The sequence below is a fragment of the Leptodactylus fuscus genome, chromosome 2 (assembly GCF_031893055.1).
Source record: "Leptodactylus fuscus isolate aLepFus1 chromosome 2, aLepFus1.hap2, whole genome shotgun sequence".
Taxonomy (NCBI): Eukaryota; Metazoa; Chordata; class Amphibia; order Anura; family Leptodactylidae; genus Leptodactylus; species Leptodactylus fuscus.
Window position 1 is genome coordinate 257,459,660 of NC_134266.1, and position 20,268 is coordinate 257,479,927.

Consider the following 20,268-nt stretch of genomic DNA (forward strand, 5'->3'; position numbering starts at 1 on the left):
CTGCACAGAGAACTAAATGACTCCGAAGTCTTCCTTCTTTCTTCTCTTCCTTAGCTGCTATGGACTCCTAGTATGTTTTTATTTTCTCATTATATGTGTGTCTACTTCTGTAATACATTACTGTGTATTATCCTGTATCTGTATTACTATGCTGCTGTAACATGCTGAAAAATCCCCACAGTGGGACTATTAAAGGATTATCTTATCTTATCTATCATCTATATATTATTTGTCTATGTTCAATGTACTGCCAGTCTATCTATCTATCTATCTATCTATCATCTATCTCCTATCTATCTATCTATCTATCTATCTCCTATCTATCTATCTATCTATCTATCTATCTATCTATCTATATATCTGTCTCCTATCTATCTCTATATCTATCTATCTATCTATCTATCTCCTATCTATCTATCTATCTATCTATCTATCTATCTATCTATCTATTATCTATCTATCTATCTGTCTCATATCTATCTATCTATCTATCTATCTATCTATCTATCTCCTATCTATCTATTATCTATCTGTCTCCTATCTATCTATCTATCTATCTATCTATCTATCTATCTATCTATCTATCTATCTATCATCTGTCTCATATCTATCTATCTATCTATCTATCTATTATCTATCTGTCTTCTATCTATCTATCTATCTATCTATCTATCTATCTATCTATCTATCTATTATCTATCTGTCTTCTATCTATCTATCTATCTATCTATCTATCTATCTATCTATTTGTCTCATATCTATCTATCTATCTATCTATCTATCTATTTCTCTATCTCCTATCTATCTATCTATCTATCTATCTATCTATCTATCTATCTCCTATCTATCTATCGTCTATCAATCAATTATCTATCTATCTATCTATCTATCTATCTATCTATCTATCTACAGTATGCTATCCATCTATAGATCTATTAATCTCTCCCTATCTATTCTATCACCTCTTGTATTTCCTCTAGGCTATATATATATACAGTATACACTTGTATCTCTTCTAGACTATGTATACAGTATACACTTGTATCTTCTGTAATATATATATATATATATATATATATATATATATATATATATATACAGTATACACTGCTATCTCTTATTGTCTATATATACAGTATACACTTGTATCACCTCTAGGCTATATGCACAGTATACACTGGTCTCTTCTCCTCTTGTATATATACACACTTACACAGCATATTCTTCTCCTTTTGCCTCCTACAGTGTATTACATATACAATATTTCCAGACTTGCTGCCACCACAGGATTATTAGTCTCCCAGAGCTGCGGCTCTCCTGTATACTGCTTACACCTCTGTTCACATTACAGCTTGTACTGATGCCTAAGTATGATGTGAATAGTGAAGTGTGGGAGTGTTGGAGAACAGGGGGGTCAGCAGATTATTTCCCCTGCACTCCTTGGCTCTCCTTTGATTTACTAGTTGTTCCCTGGAGTTACTTGTGAGCAGCCCCTGGCTTTTTTCCTGTTGTTCTCAGCAGTCAGAGTCCTGTTTCCTTCAAGACTCTCAGACACAGCAGCATTTATCCTCATCTGGGAGCTCACACTAAATCCAGCTATGTGCTGTTTCTGCAGAAATGCATGCTGTACAGGGGGAGCTTGTGAAAGTCTTCTAGATATCTGCACCACAAGTCCTGCCATCCCCAGCCATCTCCTGCTCCTCTAAGACACACAAGGACAACTTGCTGCAATACAGAAGAAGCAGTTTTTGGAAGCTTGCCTTCTCCCTTAAGACATCTGCAGCATTCCAACCTGTTACAGCCAGCACATTTCCTTGAGGGTTTTGCTTAAGAAAAGAAGGCTGATCTGGGATAAAGACATTGTGGAAGTTCTACCTGGAGAAGACATCCCCTTGATTCCTCCCTACTCCGCATCGCACACTCTTCCCAATGAGGTTGCCGTTGCTTTTCAGCTTTTTTTTTGCAAACTTCTGCACTCAAGGAACTTTCTCCCAAACTGGAAACCTGAAAATATTACGAGGCTCCAACCTGAAGAGAGATGGTAAGTGTCTGCGTGGAGTCTTTGTCTGGGTTGTGCTGGGTTTCTTGGGAAGTTAAGGGTCCTCCTGAGGAAAAGTTGTGCTAGTGATTAAGATGTCAGATTACTCTGCAGATTTACTGCCTCAGATGGAGATCTGGTTAGTTTTCCTTGTGTGTTTCCACTTATCGCTACATGTAAATGTTCCCAGTTATTCTCTCTAGGTTTATACAACCGTCACGTTGTGAACATTCTGGAACGTGCGTTGCTTTGTGTTACTTTGTATCTTTTGTGTACGGATCAGCGGCACATTGAGGCTTCTGTATCAATAGAGTACTTGTTGCAAAAATATTGGACCCCCTGTGATATCAGGCTGATGCTTTCCAACCTGTGGCGAAACTACAACTCCCAGCATGCATGAAGACTTTTGCACATGTGCATTGACCTATCCGCATATCTGCATCATCCCGATCCATGCCGTAGATTTTCATGTAAAAAATTTGAATGCAGATTATTGCAGAATTGCAGCAAAAGCTACATGCAAGTTAGCGCTGACTCAAGAAATTCTTCCCTAGGTGCATGAACCCAAGGTGCTGTACAGAAGTAGCAAACGCTAGTGTGACTCAGCAAACATTAACTTGACATTTAGCACGTTACGTGTTAGGGTGCGTTAACATCTGTGTTGTTTGATATGTTTTTCTGGCATCATAGGACTGGATTAAATTGTAACACACACTCGGGCAGCACCGTGGCTCAGTGGTTAGCATTGCAGCGCTGGAGTCCTGGGTTCTAATCCCGCCCAGGACATCATCTGCAAGGAGTTTGTATGTTCTCCCCGTGTTTGCGTGGGTTTACTCTGAGGTACTCTCACATCAAACACATACGGATAGGTATTTTAACAGAAAAAAAAAATTGAAAAATGCGCTTCGTCTAATGATAGACAAAAAAGGATGGTGCTAGGGGCGCCATTGGGGGTGGGTTGGGTCTATTTTCTCGGCGACTTTGCGGGACAAAAGTGTTTTTGATGGACTTCTGCCAGACTGTTGTATATATGACGTAACTGAGGCCGTGGCATATATGATGTAACTGTCAATTTAATATTTGCTGAGTCAAGTTAAAGTTTGCTACAGCTGAACCTTCTAACATAGAACTGAGCAGATGTAACCAAGCTGAATTCCTCATTTAACTCATTGAGGGCTGCACATACAGATGTGTCCTTCCTTATCTTTCCTCTTAGTTTAAGAAATCCCAAAATGAGTTGATGCAAGATGGTCAGTGAGTGCAAAAAAGAAAACTTGTGCATTACTCACAATGCTCGAGCGTGCAGAAAAAAGTTTCTCCGAATACAGGACATTGAGCCAAGGGGGAAGGTAAAGGAGGACAAATCTGCAAATTCACTTGTAATCCAGAGGTTAGCAGCAAATTCGACTCTGCTGCATCTGATGACTTCAGTCCTACACTTGGTTACTTTTTTCTATAGGGCTACACTATAGGCATCCCCAAATTTTCAGATATCAGAGGTGTCAGATATCCAAAATTATAGGAACCTTTGACAATAACCTATAAAACCCCTAAAAATAAAAATCCCTTTTGCTTGCTTCTGGTCCATCCTGTTGCCCCTGATGGTTTAAGACGTCCTGTGCGCTAGTTTACCCAATATCTCTCATTTTAAGTCAACGGGATTTTTTACTAATATCTGGATTAGTTGCAACAAAGAAAAAAAAATTGTTCCTATACCGCTTTAAGTGCTGCCCCAAAATATGCGCTGCCCTAGACATGTGCCTGGTTTGCCTGTGTGATAGATATATACAGTAGAAAGGGAATCGTACGGTATGATTTGAGTTGTTTCTAAGAACACGGTCAGGGGTTGATATCCCCCGCAGATCCTTATGTAATACAGGATGATGGTTGATGATGAGTACAGAGAGATAGCCTCGACTTAAGAAACTCGAAGGAAATTGTGTGAAGAAAAGAGAAACAGTTGGAAATATGTTAACTATGTGAGGGGGTAACAGCCGCACATGGCGATCAGATTTCACGAGTTGCCAGGTACTGCATGTGTGCTAGAAAGTTTGGGCCCTGCCAGAAAAGTCTTGAAATTTTGCCCATCGCTGCGTCTCCTTGGTCTGAGGTTACTCCATCGCTTGGTAGACGTACAGATGACTAATCATGTCGTCCACCTCTGTTTACTGCTCAGAAGTTTAACTACTTAACCTAAAAGAACTATGGGAAAGTTTTGCCAGAAGAATGTAGTCATATACTCGCTGCACTCCATTGTTATTCCCACAGCTGGAAATATGCTGAGGCCAGATGTATAGCTATACGACAGGTCAGTCCATGGAGAAGCTAATTCATCCCAAGTTGTACATGTGGTGGGTATGCACAAGAGCTTACAATCTAAGGGGAAGGGGACGAAGAAGAACAAGAGTATAAAAATAAGTTCTCCTGGTGGAAAAGAGAAAACTTGCTCTTTTGCAGGGTAGTTCCATACTAGAACCTAGTGACATGACCTGGGATGAACGTCAGATCAGAATAGACCCTCCAAAAAGAAGAGAGACCCGTCTGTAGACAGTTATTTTAGGGTTGTCGTCCTTCATCAGTGTGGAGCAGGTACTGGTTGGCTGTGTGAGAGGTCTTAGATATTGGGTAGATGGAGTACTATGTCTCCTTAAAGGGGTTATGCCATATATATATATATATATATATATATATATATATATATATATATATGTTTTATAGAAGACAAATAGCTTATAGGGTTATAGGTGAGGACCTGAATGCTGAGACCCCCACAATCCTGGGAATAAGGGGTGCAAATACCGCCAGACCGCTGATAGGCTGAGTGAAGGTCTTCCCTGTGCTGGACAGGATGCGTCGCCCTCCTATTGAACTTCAGCTATCTCCAGCACTCCCATTGCAATGACGTTACATCCAGCCCGAGCACTAGAGATGAGCGAACACTGTTCGGATCAGCCGATCCGAACAGCACGCTCCCATAGAAATGAATGGAAACACCTGTGACGCTGACTTTGCCGGCGGCCGGCCGGCATCACAGGTACTTCCATTCATTTCTATGGGAGCGTGCTGTTCGGATCGGCTGATCCGAACAGTGTTCGCTCATCTCTACCGAGCACGCCTACACTCAGCCTGGCTGCTATCAGACAGAATTCACAGCCGTGGTGCAACAACCCATTTTCAGGATCAGTGAGGGCCTCAGCAGGCAGATGCCCACCAATAAAGTATTTATCCTCTATATCAGGGGTCCCCAAACACTGGTCCAGGACCAGGACCGGGCTGTTGGGTTTTTTTTCGGTGGTCCGCGGGGTGGCGGACTGGCCTCAGTCTTACCTAGATACTTTGCACTAGGCCACGTTGCTATGATAACGTGTAAAATATTGGGTAGCGAAGTGTCCTGCTAAGGACACCGAGCTACTCGATAGTTTACACATTATCATATCACCGTGGCCTAGCGCGCAGCGTCCAGCCTCTGTGTTGCTTGCCATAGCAACGTGGCCTAGTGTGAAATATTTGCCATGTCCGCTGAGATGCTTGTGTCACACCCGCCTGCCTTGCAGAGCAACCCCAGCGGAGAGTCTTCCCGCCCACATGGTGGAGTCCGCCTATAACTCCGCTCCATATGTCAGTAAAAAATTGGGGTATATTTTTGGATTCAGCAAACCACTATGAATAATGTCTAGCCAGGAGCAAGGATATGTTTTTCTAAACTGTTTTGTGCCATAAAGGAAAGTGCAGTATGTCCGAATTCTGGCTCAAGGATCTTAGTAAATTTGGGCCGAGATTCAAAGTAAATAAGGCCAGGTTCACACTTACACCGGGCTCTTCGTCATTTGGGTCCGCTGGGGAGACGAATGATAGAGACAATGGCGTAACTAAAGTCTTGTGGGTCCCCGTACAGTCTTTTGTCCGGAGCCCTCTACCTCATTCCTACAGTGAATTCTTGATAGTGATGGTTACGGGTGCTAAGGAGTTTAATCCACCTAAGGGTAAGTTCTTTGAAGCAGGGGCCGCCTCAGGTTCCAGTCCAAAACACGGGGCGCCCCCACTGAAAGCCGGTGCAGTGCACCAGCATCCAGCTGCGCACTCCGCTCCGGATTAGGCCCAATGAATGGGCCTAGTTCGGAGGAGGGAGGCGACTCGGCCTGAAAAATGAGCACCTCGCTTCTTTTTTCCGGGAGGCAGAAGGTCCTGGAAAAAGCTCCTGAGCGGCTCCCATTGATTTCAATGGGAGCCATCTTTTTGGTTAGGATTTTTACGGCCTCAAAATCCTGACCAAAAAACTCCGTGTGAACTTACCCTTAGCGTGGTTAGGGGAATCTTTGGGTCTCCTTGGTTTATGGGCCAGGTTGAAGCTGCAATCTCAGTACTGATGCCAGTACTTATGGGCCCCTAAGACTCATGGGCCTCGGTGCAACTTCACCCCCTCAAGTTAAGATTGGGTATGATTAGTCAGCAATATCAGATTGGTGGAAGTCTGAAACCTAGCACCCCCACTGATCAGCTGCTCTTAGATGCTGGTGGTACTATACAGTGTGTAGAATGGATGCTAAGGCACAGTAACCCAGTATAGATACTACACAGTGGACAGAGCTATCATCTTCTGGCTTTGTCTACTGTATACTTTCAGTGCCAGCAGCAGTTGAGAATATCCGATCGGTGGTGGTGCTGGGGGTCGAACCCTGATCAATCTGATATTGATAAACGATAGGTCACAAATATCATAACCATATTAGAGGATGAAAAGATCTTGTGTTGGTGAGGATAGTGAAAGGTCCTCTTTAAGACTAAGGTCCCACGTGGCATCCCGCAGTGCTTTTTTGCATTTCCACAGCAAGCAGATCGAGGCCTTTACACCACGTGGAGGCCGGCCTAAGGGCTAGTTCACACGTGAGTATAAGGGGAGGTTTTTGACAGCAGATTTCGCGTCCAAAACCTCCCCTTATACTGGTGGTCTATGGAGACCGCCGGGCTTCTGTTCTCCGCTAGCGGCGAGCTGCTGCTAGCGGAGAAAAGAAAGGACATGTCCTTTCTTCAGGCGGAAGCCGCGCTGTCTCAGTCGCGCGGCTTCCGCCCCCGGCAGCTCCCTCCTATGTCGGCTCATTCATTTGAGCCGACAGCAGGGGGTTAAGCCGCGACAGCGATGGTCGCGGCGGGCGGGTTTTGACAAGAGAGAGACGCGGCTCGCCGCGTCTCTCTCTGTGTCAAAACCCGCGCGGGCAGTTCACGTGTGAACTAGCCCTAAGGCAGTTTTTCTACAATGAGGAGAATGAGTTAAAATTCCTCAATCTTCATGTATAATACCTGTATAAATTGTAAGGGACTACATTTTAATGTTATCTGAATGTTCAGGTTCCCATAGTCTTATATTACAATATTACAGTAGAAACCATATAATAGGGTAAGTATGCCATAGCAGAGACATCTGGTGGGGAGGGGGGGGGGGGGGGGGCAAATACTTTTCAAACATTGTAGATAGATGTAATAGAATAGATACTTGGATGGTATGCAGTGCTATGGTATACTGTGCAGTGAATTTGTGCACAGCTGGCCCTAAAAACATAAAAAAATCATAAAAAAACATATCAATTTTCATTGTATTTTCATAAGAGTTGCAGTGAGAACGGGAGCCCGGACAAGACATTGCTCTTGGTAGTTGTACATGTCTATAATGTAATTGCTTCTTGGGAATATCCACTTCCAAAAAACTGACTTAGATGAAACTTTTATTGTCTATTTCTGTCTATTACTATAGGTTGGTATATAGATAACACCACTATGACTCAGTAGTTAGCATGGTGGCTCAGTGGTTATGATGCTTGAATATTCTCCCTATGTTCTGGTTCCGTCCGAGTCTCTATTTACCTCCAGGGTGTAAGCCCCAATGGTACCGAAGTCTCTGAACAGGGCTACAGACTACATACTGTTTGGTGAATGTTTTTTCATTTTTCGACAGTGGCCACCACATAGGAAGTTACATAGGATTACAATGGCCATTGAAATGAACATAAAGACTGGCAAGAATCTGTAGGAGCAACACTTGTTCTGTCCAGCTTCTTCTCTAGTGCACCTCGAGTCAGTGCAGGCGAGGCCCAAGAAGTAATGCAAGGCATCAGAAATCTTACATATCAGTTGTCTTTTCATAGCCTTGGGTGAATGTTTTGAGGTTTTGAGTAAGGTCTATGGTCTAAATCTGTATGTGCAATTTTCACATTTCTTGTCATCAAATTGTATTTTCCTAAACCTTTTATAGATGACGTGTATGGAGATGCATGGAGTCCCAACAGTATCTAGCTGCAGGGTTGTCCATGGCTCAATGTATGGCTCGTTTCAGATTTGGTGAGTCATTTGGAGAATGTGTACCTGTAGACTTCTATAGGTGATCTATTATGGCTCTATTCAACTCGGAACTTGGATAAGATCATATATTTGAGGGTTTAAGGAGTATTCCTGGTTGAAGCATGATAGAGATGTCTGCTAAGACTCCAGCTAAGAAGCCTGTCCATGGACTGGTGATCAAATGTGGCACAGATTGTTCCTACGGTTGTCCTTTTAAGCAGAATAAGAATGCCCTTAGACAATGCACTGGGTGCACCGAGTCGCGTCTACCATGTGTTAACTGCCAGGGGTTAGGTGTAGCCTGGCTGCAAATGGGAAAGTACAGGTATGTCCTTGGAAATAACACTTGAAAGATGCGGCAAAGGGCCCCCAAGGCCTAAAGCTGAATATACACATTAGATCTTAGACTTCCATCGTTGAGGTTGTTTGGTTGTATGGTCAACCGTTCCAAACTCATGAGCAACCACAAACCTTCCAAGGTCACTCAAAAAACTGACAGATCAAAGTTGTTCCATGAAATGGTGAAGGGTAGAAATGACACCACTTTATTGGTTCTGTGAGATTTTAGTTCTGACCGACTTTAGTTGATGGTTGGCTGTATGGGACCACATATGACCAGCCAACAGCAGAAGGTCTAAAATCTGCCACTTCAGCCGTCTAAACGCCAATGCATTTAGCCAGTTGTAGACACCTGGTCATGCTAACACCATATCCAATACTCACTCAATGATCTTACCAAAATCGTCAGGTACTTGCAGTGAAATTTAATATGTACTACCAACTTTAGAAAAATGTAGTTGTATTCAAGACTTGATGAGAACGGAGCAGCGCTGGTGAAAAGAGGAAGTAACTTGTCCGGAAACATCTTAAAAGGAAGCATGTTATAGAGGTGGAGGAGCTGAGCAGACAGATACCGTATATACTCGAATATAAGCCGACCCGAATATAAGCCGACCCCCCCTAATTTTACCACAAAAAACTAGGAAAACTTATTGACTCGAGTATAAGCCGAGGGGGGAAATGCAGCAGCTACTGGAAAATTTCAAAAATTAAAATGGTCGGAGTTTTTGGGTGCAGTAGATGCTGGGGAAGGGGAGGGGGTGTTTTGGTTGTCTGTCTGCCCCTTCCCTGAGCTTGAGGACTGAGTTTTTTCCCCCCCACTTGGAATTCAGCCTGGCTGACTATAGGGTATCTGTCCTATATCCCGACAGAACAGGAGCACTGCAGATCCCCTATATTCAGTAGACCAGGCACTGTCAGACACAGGGATACCTAATGTGTATGTGTGTCACAGTCATTTTCTACTTTTATATGTATTCTAGGGAAAGGAGGGATTTACAACTTTTATTTACTTTATTTATTTTTTTATTTTTTTTTAAAGCTTCTTTTTTTTAATCATTATTTTATGGGAGATTCTATACATTACTATTGCAGCTGGTCATAGACCCCCCCCTCCCAAAAAAATTTTTTTTTTTTTTTTTTGCTTGACTCGAGTATAAGCCGAGGCGGGCTCTTTCAGCACAAAAACTGAGCTGAAAAATTCGGCTTATACTCGAGTATATACGGTATATAGTTTTGTAAAAAAATATTCAGTGTATTGAAATCCCTGCTCTTTCTATGTTTAAAAGTCCAGTGGGCGGATCTACACAATATGGCCACCTACTGGACTCCTAAATGTAGAAAGAGGATGGATTTTAATATTGAATCATTTCAGACAAAACTATATATCAATCTGGTTATCTTCCCCTGCCTTTATAACATACTGCCAACACCAGGTGGAGAGAGACAGGGTTCCTTTAAGAGGTTTCATGTGCAAAGCCTCATAATTGCTGCATTTTCTAATATATATATATATATATATATATATATATATATATATATATATATATATATATATCCCAGGGATTATAACATAAGCATCGCTCACAGTTGCTGCATTGCTCACGGTGCTTGCCATAAAGAAGATATATGAGCATACAGTGCTGTGCTCAGCTTACGAGACAGTGGAGAATACGCCATGATTCAGCACTGCCGAGCCTCTACAGGAATCCACCTGGAAATGTGCGAATATAGGAAATCAATGTGAAACACTCACCGTCCTCATAATGCCAGTGTATCAGCTCTATCTGTCTTGCTGATGAGGACAGCAGAGACTGCATGGACTGTATAAGGTACGCTATGCCTATAGATATTATATTTCAAAAATTGGTGAATATTTTACAAATCATATAGAGACATCAGTTATTTCATGGAGCTACAACACCCCCTTCTCCCCAATATACTGTACCATATGTGAGTGCCCTCCTTATCCTAGATGTCCAGACATGTGTCATGAGATCGCTAGCATTTCAAGACAATGATGTTTCACACTATGACAAAGTGATTTCCTACATGTGTCTATGTGTGACTGCCCATATACATATACAGATGTGGAAAAGTGATGCAAAGTAAGAGTGGCTTCAGAAATAGAAGGGTTAATACTTTATTTTTGTCAATTACCAAAATGAAGTGACTGAAGAAAAGAGAAATGTAAATCCCATCGATATTTGGCGTGACCTTTGACCTTTGGAGGAGGAGTCCTGGAAGTGATGATCCAGCCCCCACAGAGCCCTGATCTCCACATCATCCAGTCTGTCTGGGAAGACTTGAAGAGATAGAAGGATTGGAGCAGGCAACATCCACAGATGATCTGCGCTTAGTTCTCCAAGATGGCAGTGGGAACAACCTCCCTGCCGAAATCTGCCAAAAACTGTCTGCAAGTACAGAAATGAACTGATGGAAGGGCAAAGGTCAAATGAACTATTAACCCTTCTATTTCTGAAAGTATTCTTACACACAGACTACATATATTTTGTCTCTAACTCCCAAAGAAGTGGATGGAGGGAGGTGCACACATGGAGGACATCTCTACTTTTACTCTCCACCTGGATGTGGCCTCCTCACCAAGTAGGATGCGTTTGCGGGCCCCACTCCTGGCCCTTTCATGGGTACCTGAACAATTTAATTCTTTCCATTGATGCTCCATTTTCTCCATTGATATGACCTGTGTACTGACCTGTGGCTTGTCCCTGACCTTGCTCCCGTCTGTCATCTATGTTCCACTGGGTTCCTGTTGCTCATATTGGCTATACTCTGACTAGTGTACCTTGCCGTCTGCCCTGACCTTTGGCTTGTCTCTCACTATTGATTCTTTAGTGCTAGTGTCTCTCTGGCCTTCACCAGTGGCCAATTGGATCAGGAGCAGGCCGAGAGGTAGCGATTTGGAAAATCCTTCTGCAATGATGTTCAGATTCCCATATGTGGGGTGATCACCAGAATGGTTGCTTAGACAGACCCTTGCAAAGTCAAAGGGGGCCAAAGTCAATCTAGTTATTTGGCACAATGGGTCCATATTCTGTTGCCCGTGACAGTATATCATAAAAGTCTAAGGCGGGAATACCCCTGCAAAGCGGAATATATATATATGGTTCCTCTACATTATTACATGTAATACATGGACAGGCTGGATCCACCCATTGTACCCAGAAATGTTCTATAATAGCATTAAGTTTAGACAATAAACAGTAAATTTTACCCCAAATGACACGTCAGGACAGTATTATGGCCATTGTGTAAAAAACTATAAAAGCACATTATATGAAGATCGCAAACTAATATCCCTATACTACAGAGGTAACCAGCGAGGCCCAAGATACCCGGGACTGGTAAAGGTCAGACATGGGAAATAATGTCTACTGTATTCTCATGGGAAGAAAGAACAGAAAATAGTGATGTTATTTTTCCTGTTTTCTTTGTGTGTCTTGTAGTATGATAATATCATTAAAACCCTGGAGCTTCTAATGAAAGGTGGGAGTACAAAGGCGGCCAGATGTCCTATAGACGGAGGACTTCCTTCCCAATGTCCTGTCTTAGTTACAGAGGATATCCACCTACACCGTATCCCCTTTATAAGACCTTACATAAGAATTACATAATGTTTTTCTCGGCTGCGTCCTGGTCGCTCTTTCCAGAGTTGCTTGGGAATACAGAGAGTCATGTGACATGTAAAGCTACATTGTATTAGACGTGTGTATCAATAATATATCCTACGGTTCGATTGACATCTTCGTTGGAGACTCTGCCGCAGATTCCACTTAAAAGTCCTACAAGGATAACTTTCCTCTCCACCGGTTTTATAGTTCGGACCCACTTATAGTCTATGGGGTTTGCAGGTAACCACTTTTCAAGCGGACTTGATCTCCGTCTTTTGGTTCCCCATGCGGACTAGGGTTGAGCGATCGGGTTCGGAAAAGTTTGTATCCGATCGGCGATCAAGCAAATTTCATGATCCAGATAGGGATCGACTGGAAAATGATCAGAAATCGGATTTTGAAATCTCAAGATCGGCTCAACCATAAAAGTGACTTTTCCCATTAGAGAAGCATTGACTAGGGTTGAACGATCGGGATCAGGAAAGATCTGATCTCGATTGGCGATCGAGCAAATTTCACGATCGGGATCGACTGGAAAATAATTGGAAATCGGATTTTAAAATCGATCCTGAAATCTCAAGATCGGCTCAACCCTAGCCCGAAGCTAGTATGAACTTAACATAACATGGGATAGATGTCGTTAGAAAACATGCTTGCCTACTGTCTAGAACTTCACCACTCTTGTACACGAGCTGTGTCTTCTATGGTTCTGAATGGGTTGTCCTGCAATATCACAGCCAACCTATAGATAAGTGTGGCACTGTTTCTGGAAGAAGGCAGCCATATCTTAGACAATTCATTTCAGGCCTGACCTACATGAGGATATACAGCCACCAGTGCCCCATTATTGTTGTTATAGTTGCACGGTACCTCAATACTAAGACCATTTTCAAGGATATCCCAGGATTATAAGCATTGTTTAAAGGGGTTATTCCGTTTTCTACAATGTATGTCCTATCATTAGGCTAGGCCATTAATATTAGCTCTGCGGGGTCCAGCATTCAGATCATCTGTGGGGTTCCTGGTATTGTTTACATCCCGCTGTTGCTCATTGAAGTCTATAGGACAGGATACGGGCTTAATGTTTTTTGTTGCAGATTTTGCTGCTGTCTTTTCAACCAAGAATGGCAAATATATAGGATGTTCTTATACTTATACCTACTGCTGAATCCACACCTGGTATTGCAGCAAAATCTGCAACAAAAAAAGCTGGGGGCCTCAGCCATAAGGTTGTGATCTTGCTATATAGTATGGTGTCTCACATATGTAGCAGTCTTCAAAGTGGTTTCCAATTTTGGTTGTTGCCAATGGGTGTGGGGGCTCGTTCAGAGCATTGGAATCATCATAGTCATGCAGAGTTGGGGACCAGTTATGGGTGTCGTTGGAAAAAATTAAATAAAATGAATAATTATGTTAATTATAATGATTATTAATATTTTATAATTAATTAGATGCAACGTTTATTACATATTTACTTTGATACAGGATATTTACTGCTTCCGACTGATCATGCCTGTGCCAAAATAGTGTGTGATATAAAAGAGTCCGGGGTCCAACTACTGGGATCCCGATCAATCTAGAGGATGGGGGAAGGGGGGGGGGGGTTGTGTTCTACATTCTGACTGGAGCAGTGATCGGACAAGTAGCAAGAGGACATCTGCAGATAGTTATGGTATATCAGCTATCTCCATTCTCATAATACAGTTGGAGCTCCAGTGGTTGAACCTCGCCCAATCTGCAACTTATCACTTGTCCTGATTTTTGTCTTGATGCCCTTACAATGGGAATGACTATGATTTTATAAGTCATTTTAATTCTTATCAATGTATCAATATAATTTATCAATGCAGCAGATGGAAATTTGGAATATGAGGATGGTTTATTACGGATGTCATTATCAGGATGGCGGTTTTATTTCTATCTATCAGTGGATGTCACCTCATATATCCAGCGCCGTAGGTACAGTATGTGACATCACAGAATAGCAATGTCTTCTTGTTGGGATTGCACACTTATATTTCACTTCCTCCGCTCAGAGATGATCTAGTCGAATTTTCTCTGTTTTTCTCTTGAATGCAAGCGAAATAGTGGAGTTGCCAAAGCCGTTCTCTGAATACAAGTACTGTTCCCTGTGAGGCTGTGCTTATTTGTACAGCGGGTATGTGGGATATTTAGTGTTCGTACATTCATTCTCATGTACTGTAACTCGTAGGCTTTAAAACAACAAGAGTAGAATTTCTAAGGATTCTGGTGAGATCTGATCGGCGGTATGTAATGGTGGTTTGTCATTGGTTGACACTTAAGAGGTGACTTTTGTGGATTTTTCAATGTTTTATGTTGTTATTTAAAGGCTTATCCACTTTGAGGAATTGTTTTTTTGTTAGAAACGTCCTTGAGAATAAGAAGAGCAAGTGTCCAATTCCTTCAGCACCACCACAGGGTATATAAAATATTGTATGGTGACCATTGAAGTCAATGGTTTGTCCATATAATACAGATATCTGGCAGAAGGTTGCCGTAACAAGTGGAGGAGAATGTGATGAAAGTCCAAGCAGGGCTGTGGATTTAGTAAGCCAAACCACCAACTCTGACTCCGACTGCTCTACTTTGTCACAGCCCGACTCGGACCCCTTCTTATATGGCCATGGCCAGTCAGTGGTAGGTTTTTAATCTAGTAAAAATCACTCTTTTATCCATATGCAAATGAGCAGAAAAGGGTTTTAGGGGTTGTTGCTTTCCATAAATGGGCTTCACTATCTGCTGCTGCTAACTGCTGCTCAGCACCACCCTGGGCATATCTGATGATGTCATACTGCACCCAGAAGTGAAGGAAGCTAGCTTCAGATGGGGGCAGTGACATCATCAGACATGCTCAGTATGGTTAGTACTGTGTGCTGAGGCAGAGGAATAAGAAGTCAGTCAAACAGCGGAAGCGGAGCTACTGAATATAGGGGATCTGCAGTGCTCCTGTACTGTCAGGAAGGGGTTAATAGGAGCACTGCAGATCCCCTATAGTCAGCCAGACTGAATTCCAAGTGGTGGAAGAAAAAACAGTCCTCAAGCTCAGGGAAGGGGCAGACAGACAACCAAAACACCCCCTCCCCTTCCCCAGCATCTACTGCACCCCAAAACTCCGACCATTTTCATTTTTGAAATTTTCCAGTAGCTGCTGCATTTCCCCCCCTCGGCTTATACTCAAGTCAATAAGTTTTCCCAGTTTTTTGTGGTAAAATTAGGGGCCTCGGCTTATATTCGGGTCGGCTTATACTCGAGTATATACGGTACATTATTGTAAACTTTGCTGACAGCCCTACATGTCCTACTAGGATTAGTTTATATCTTGATTTTGTGCTGACAGACTCCTGTTAAAATACGGTCTGCAAGTGACCCAAGAAGAACTGCTGAAGCCCAAGGGCAAAGGTCATACCAAATACTGATGGGATTTAGATTTCTCATAATTCACTTAATTTTGACAAAACATTTGTATTTATGAGAGCATTCATACTTTGCAGCATTTTTTCCATACCCGCCTAAAACATTTACACAGTATATTTTATTATGCTATTAATTTATGCAATGTTTGCATGGATAGTTAGTGACCAATTAAATTGATATTACATTTCCTTATAGTCATTAATCATAGAGGAGAACATTAGAGATGCCCTTTTCAGCGTTGTATATAGCGGCACAGGTCATACATTGTTCGGTATTACAGATGTGATTGGTGGGATACAAAGCACTCAAGATAAAGCGGTTCCAATTATTTATCACATTCGTTATATTTAAAATTTAAAGGGGAACTCCAATAACATAATAATAATAATAATATTTTTTATTTAATAGCTCACAATATATATCTTGACCTGCTGCTATATTATATGTAATTTTTCTTCCCTAGGCGGAGCTTAGTTGTCACATGACTGTTTTACATTATCCAACTGACGCTTATGTTAATGAAAAAGATTTTTTGGGACTTTAATATTGATGACCTTTGCTTAGGTATCAAATCTCTGGGGGCCTTACTCACTGCACCAGCATCAACCAGTCCAATAAAGGGGTTGTGAATGCTTTATTTTATACCAGACACAGCTCTTTTCATTGTCTAGTGGCTGTACTTGGTATTGCAGCTCAGCTTCATTCACTTGCATGGGACAAAGCTGCAGAAAATCCACTGGAGAGGTCATCAATAGTTAAAGAAGTTATTTCACAAAAAGTATTTATTCCCCTCGACCTCAGGATTGTGGGTGACTCTTGCTTATGGGTAGAGGTTAAATTAATGTAGCATAATCCCTTTAAAGAGGTTGTCCCATCACAAGGATCCTATCTATACTGCTAGTTTATGTGGATTTAAGACTTTTCCTAAATGCATTGCTTTATCAAAATTGCTTTGTTTGGCCTTATCTTAATTTATTCACTTCATTGTTTACACTCCGTTTCTATAGCCCTTGGGATTATCTGCTCATTTGTCAAGTGATGTAGCTGCCTGCTCTCAGGGGGTAGGGAGCAGCTCTGAGCTGTTTGTGTCTGATAAGTAGTGGAGCTTCTCAGATAGGGGAGGTGAGAGCGCCGGGATTTCTGAGCTCTTATTAGTCAGTTTAATTGAATTTGGCTGATAAGGGCTGAGATAGGGAGTCCGTTACCTCTGTATGTAATGCAAACTGACTCAAATCCAGCTCTGCTACATCAGCTTCACACTGTGGTAATTCATTTACAACCAATCCCGTGCAAGTGAAACTCTGCCCACCAATATGCCAAGAAAAGCAGGAAGTGAAGAGAGTACAACAGCCTGCAGGTTAGTGAACAAGCGTCATGGGAATACCGCTTTAAGTCCTGGAAGAATTTAAAGGGGCACCTATTCTGCTATGGATGAATTCACAACAGTCCAGAGTTGCTACAGTGTAGAAACCATACTGTAACAGTAAATAGCGGGACCGCTACGTGTTCACAGTTTGCTCGGAGTGACCCCATAGATATGATATTTTATAGATGATTTTTATTTTTGTTCCCCTTTAACAAAAATATCTAAGACAACCTGTCAAAAGTTTGGTGTTCTAAAGAATTCTGTGCAACTTGCTGTAGCGTTACAGTATTTCTTACGTGTCCTCCTTACAGGACAGAAGGTTGTGACTCAACATCTTAATTTAGCTTGAATCAATATTTCATAATATAGGGCTTTAGAAACATCTTTGTTGCTGGAGATACGGGTCTGTTGTCTGCATTATGGGCCTTAGGATTGTCAGAAGGCATTAAGTTATCTGTGAATGCATCTGAAAGTGACCTACAAAACCTTCAAGTGCATCAAATGCATTTGCAAACTCCGAAATTTGTGTCAGTAAAGTCACGGCCAAGCAGAACAGGAGTCTGGGAGAAGGAATTTGTTCTCTCTATTCTTGTGTTTTAGGCGTCATTCATTTTTTATTTGAGGATATCTGTAAAAGCCTCTGCCCGCAGATACAGTAAGTGTTACATAAGGGCACGCGATACATTTAAAGGGCTACAAGAGATTTAGTCAAAGTGTTACAAAGTATCCATTCGCCCATTTCTTAGTTATAGCTGGAGAGGCTATTATAAAGATATAAGCCCTTTTTTGTGGATGCAAATTAGGGTGGACTAGACGAGTGGGTGGTAACATTGCATGACATATGGCACACAGAGAAACCGCAGTGTTACCGCCTACTTGGTTAGTAGACCCCAATTTGCATTGACAAAAATGGGCTTATATCTTTGGAATAGCTGAGCGGATTTGCAGAAACGAAACACCAAAATGCAATCAAAGATGATCTATCAATCAGATGATCTATCAGTGCCGATCATATTATTCATACAATGCGGTATGTGCCCTATTCTTGTTGTGTAGCTTTAACATGCAGTACTCCGTACATAATATATTCAGGGTGCCCATCATATGAGCTCTTTTGCACATCAGATGGTGTATGTTATGGGTCTTTTCAGACCTAGTAATGGGTCTTCTTTAGCTTTAGGATCCAGCACCCAGTACCACCACCGAACAGCTTGGAGCTGAGATTCAGTAACCTGGCACAGACACTATACAATAGACAGAGCCATTTGCTGTCGGCTACATTCATTGCATAGTTCTACCACCACTGGCTGATGATTGGTTGGAGTACAAGGTGTTGGACACCATGGATCTGATATTGATGACCTATCCGGAGGATTGCCAAAAATATCAAAAGAATGGACAAGCCCTCTAAGTAATAGGACTAAAGCATTTTGAGCTCACGACTGGTCAGTAACTGGTAGGGGGTTGAAAGGAGTCACAAAGCCAATTGATGACTGTCATATACAACACACACTGTCTATACTCTTGTGGCTCACAACTATTTGTAGTGGCCGTGGTGGTCACTGACTAGCTCGCATTTGATGTAGTCAACAAAGTCTTTGCACATAGAAAACAGGAAACCAAATATAGAAAGACCACATAATAGTATCTGCATACTACATACCCCTCCCCCACAAAGATTTTAAAAAATACAGTATATAAAGTCTTTCATTTTATTCCTCTTTTATTGTGTTGTAAAAATTCTAATTACAGTAGAAACCAAATGACAACTACTATGGTCAGTATTACTTTTCCCATAAGGGTTACCCAGGCTTTAAAGATCTGTCTCATCAATGGTATCTATCTGCTGTTCACCTCCTATAGATAGAAGAGCTGAGAGGTAGAAATATGTGCAGGGTCTGGCTATCTGTTCCATGACAGTATAAGCCTTCATTAATGGTGTCCTAGCTAATAATCAAATTATGGCTGAAACACAGTTTACATTTGTCTCTCACTCAGGGAAGCAGTCTGTCCCCTTCCCCTATATCAATTGGTGATGATGTTCTGCCAGGAGTAACTGTACAATTGCAAACAAATACTTGGGAAAATTCCAGGTGAGCATAATATAGGAGATCCAGGAACAATGAACTGCAACTACAGGACAATTACATGCAGATAAAACACAATCACACAAAAAATACAATCTACAAAAACAGTCAGGAAAGCTGCTTGCTGTCTGTGAATAATATCCTATCTATAATCACACAAGCAGCCAGAAGTAGATACAAGCACATATAAGAATTTTCTTACATTGTAAGCTGTGAGATTTGCAGGACAGTTTGCAGACATGTATGTGCAGGCGGTGAACAGAATCAACCCCTCCCCTCTCCATTCACTGTGTGAAGAGAGAAAAGGACCTCCCCCTATGTTGACTGAGATAAGCAAGCTGGAATGGAGTGTATCTAAGGACAGACTTCCTTAGTAACAAAAGAGCGAGCAGCAGATTAGCTAAAAGGGAATGCCCAGTGGCAGAAATTTTAGAGTGGTTTTTCAGGCAGAAAACAGACATATTTTTAATTAAAGTGTTTTACACTTTGGACCAGAATCACATGCTGTATGAAGTGAGACTAAGTTGTCTGAAAAGTTTGTGACCATTTAATGTGGGTCCAATAGTTACAGCTGACCTACAAACCAAGGCCATGGGTCACATGCGGCCCACCGAGAACATTTGTCCGGCATATGGCCTGTGCACCGTCGCCTGGAACGCTCACTAACGTGGAATCTGGTACAAGATTCCCTGTTAGTGAACTTTTGCTGCTTTCAGTTGTATGTGCATTTGCGCATACAACTGAAAGCTGTCAGTGTAGGCTGTAGTCTGCGCGACCGCGACTTACACTGACTGCAGAGTGTGACCTCTGCCCTGACGCAGGCATGATGATGTTAGTCATCGCGCCTGCAGTCTAAAGGAGGAGGATGCACAGCCACGGCTCTTCATGGGTAAGTATAAGTGTGTAAGTTTAAGTATGTGTGTAGGTGTGTACTGAGGCGCATATAATACTGTGTGGGGGCCTACTGAGGAGCATATAATACACTGTGGGTGGGTGTACTGAGGAGCAGATAATACTGTGTGGGAGGGGACGTACTGA

At 42.0% G+C, this 20,268-nt stretch overlaps 2 protein-coding genes across 2 annotated transcripts in view; one reads left to right on the forward strand and one right to left on the reverse strand.

The window, feature by feature from the left end:
- The window catches only part of GRIA4 (glutamate ionotropic receptor AMPA type subunit 4), a 699,790-nt gene that overhangs the window by 504,949 nt on the left and 174,573 nt on the right, over positions 1–20,268 (reverse strand). The gene's annotated exons all lie outside the window — the stretch shown is intronic.
- Positions 1,347–20,268, forward strand: part of PDGFD (platelet derived growth factor D) — a 138,341-nt gene continuing 119,419 nt past the window's right edge. The window contains exon 1 of the mRNA XM_075266139.1: positions 1,347–2,041. Coding sequence (XP_075122240.1) covers positions 1,930–2,041 — 112 coding nt within the window. The 5' untranslated portion in view covers positions 1,347–1,929. The remainder of the gene's footprint in view (positions 2,042–20,268) is intronic.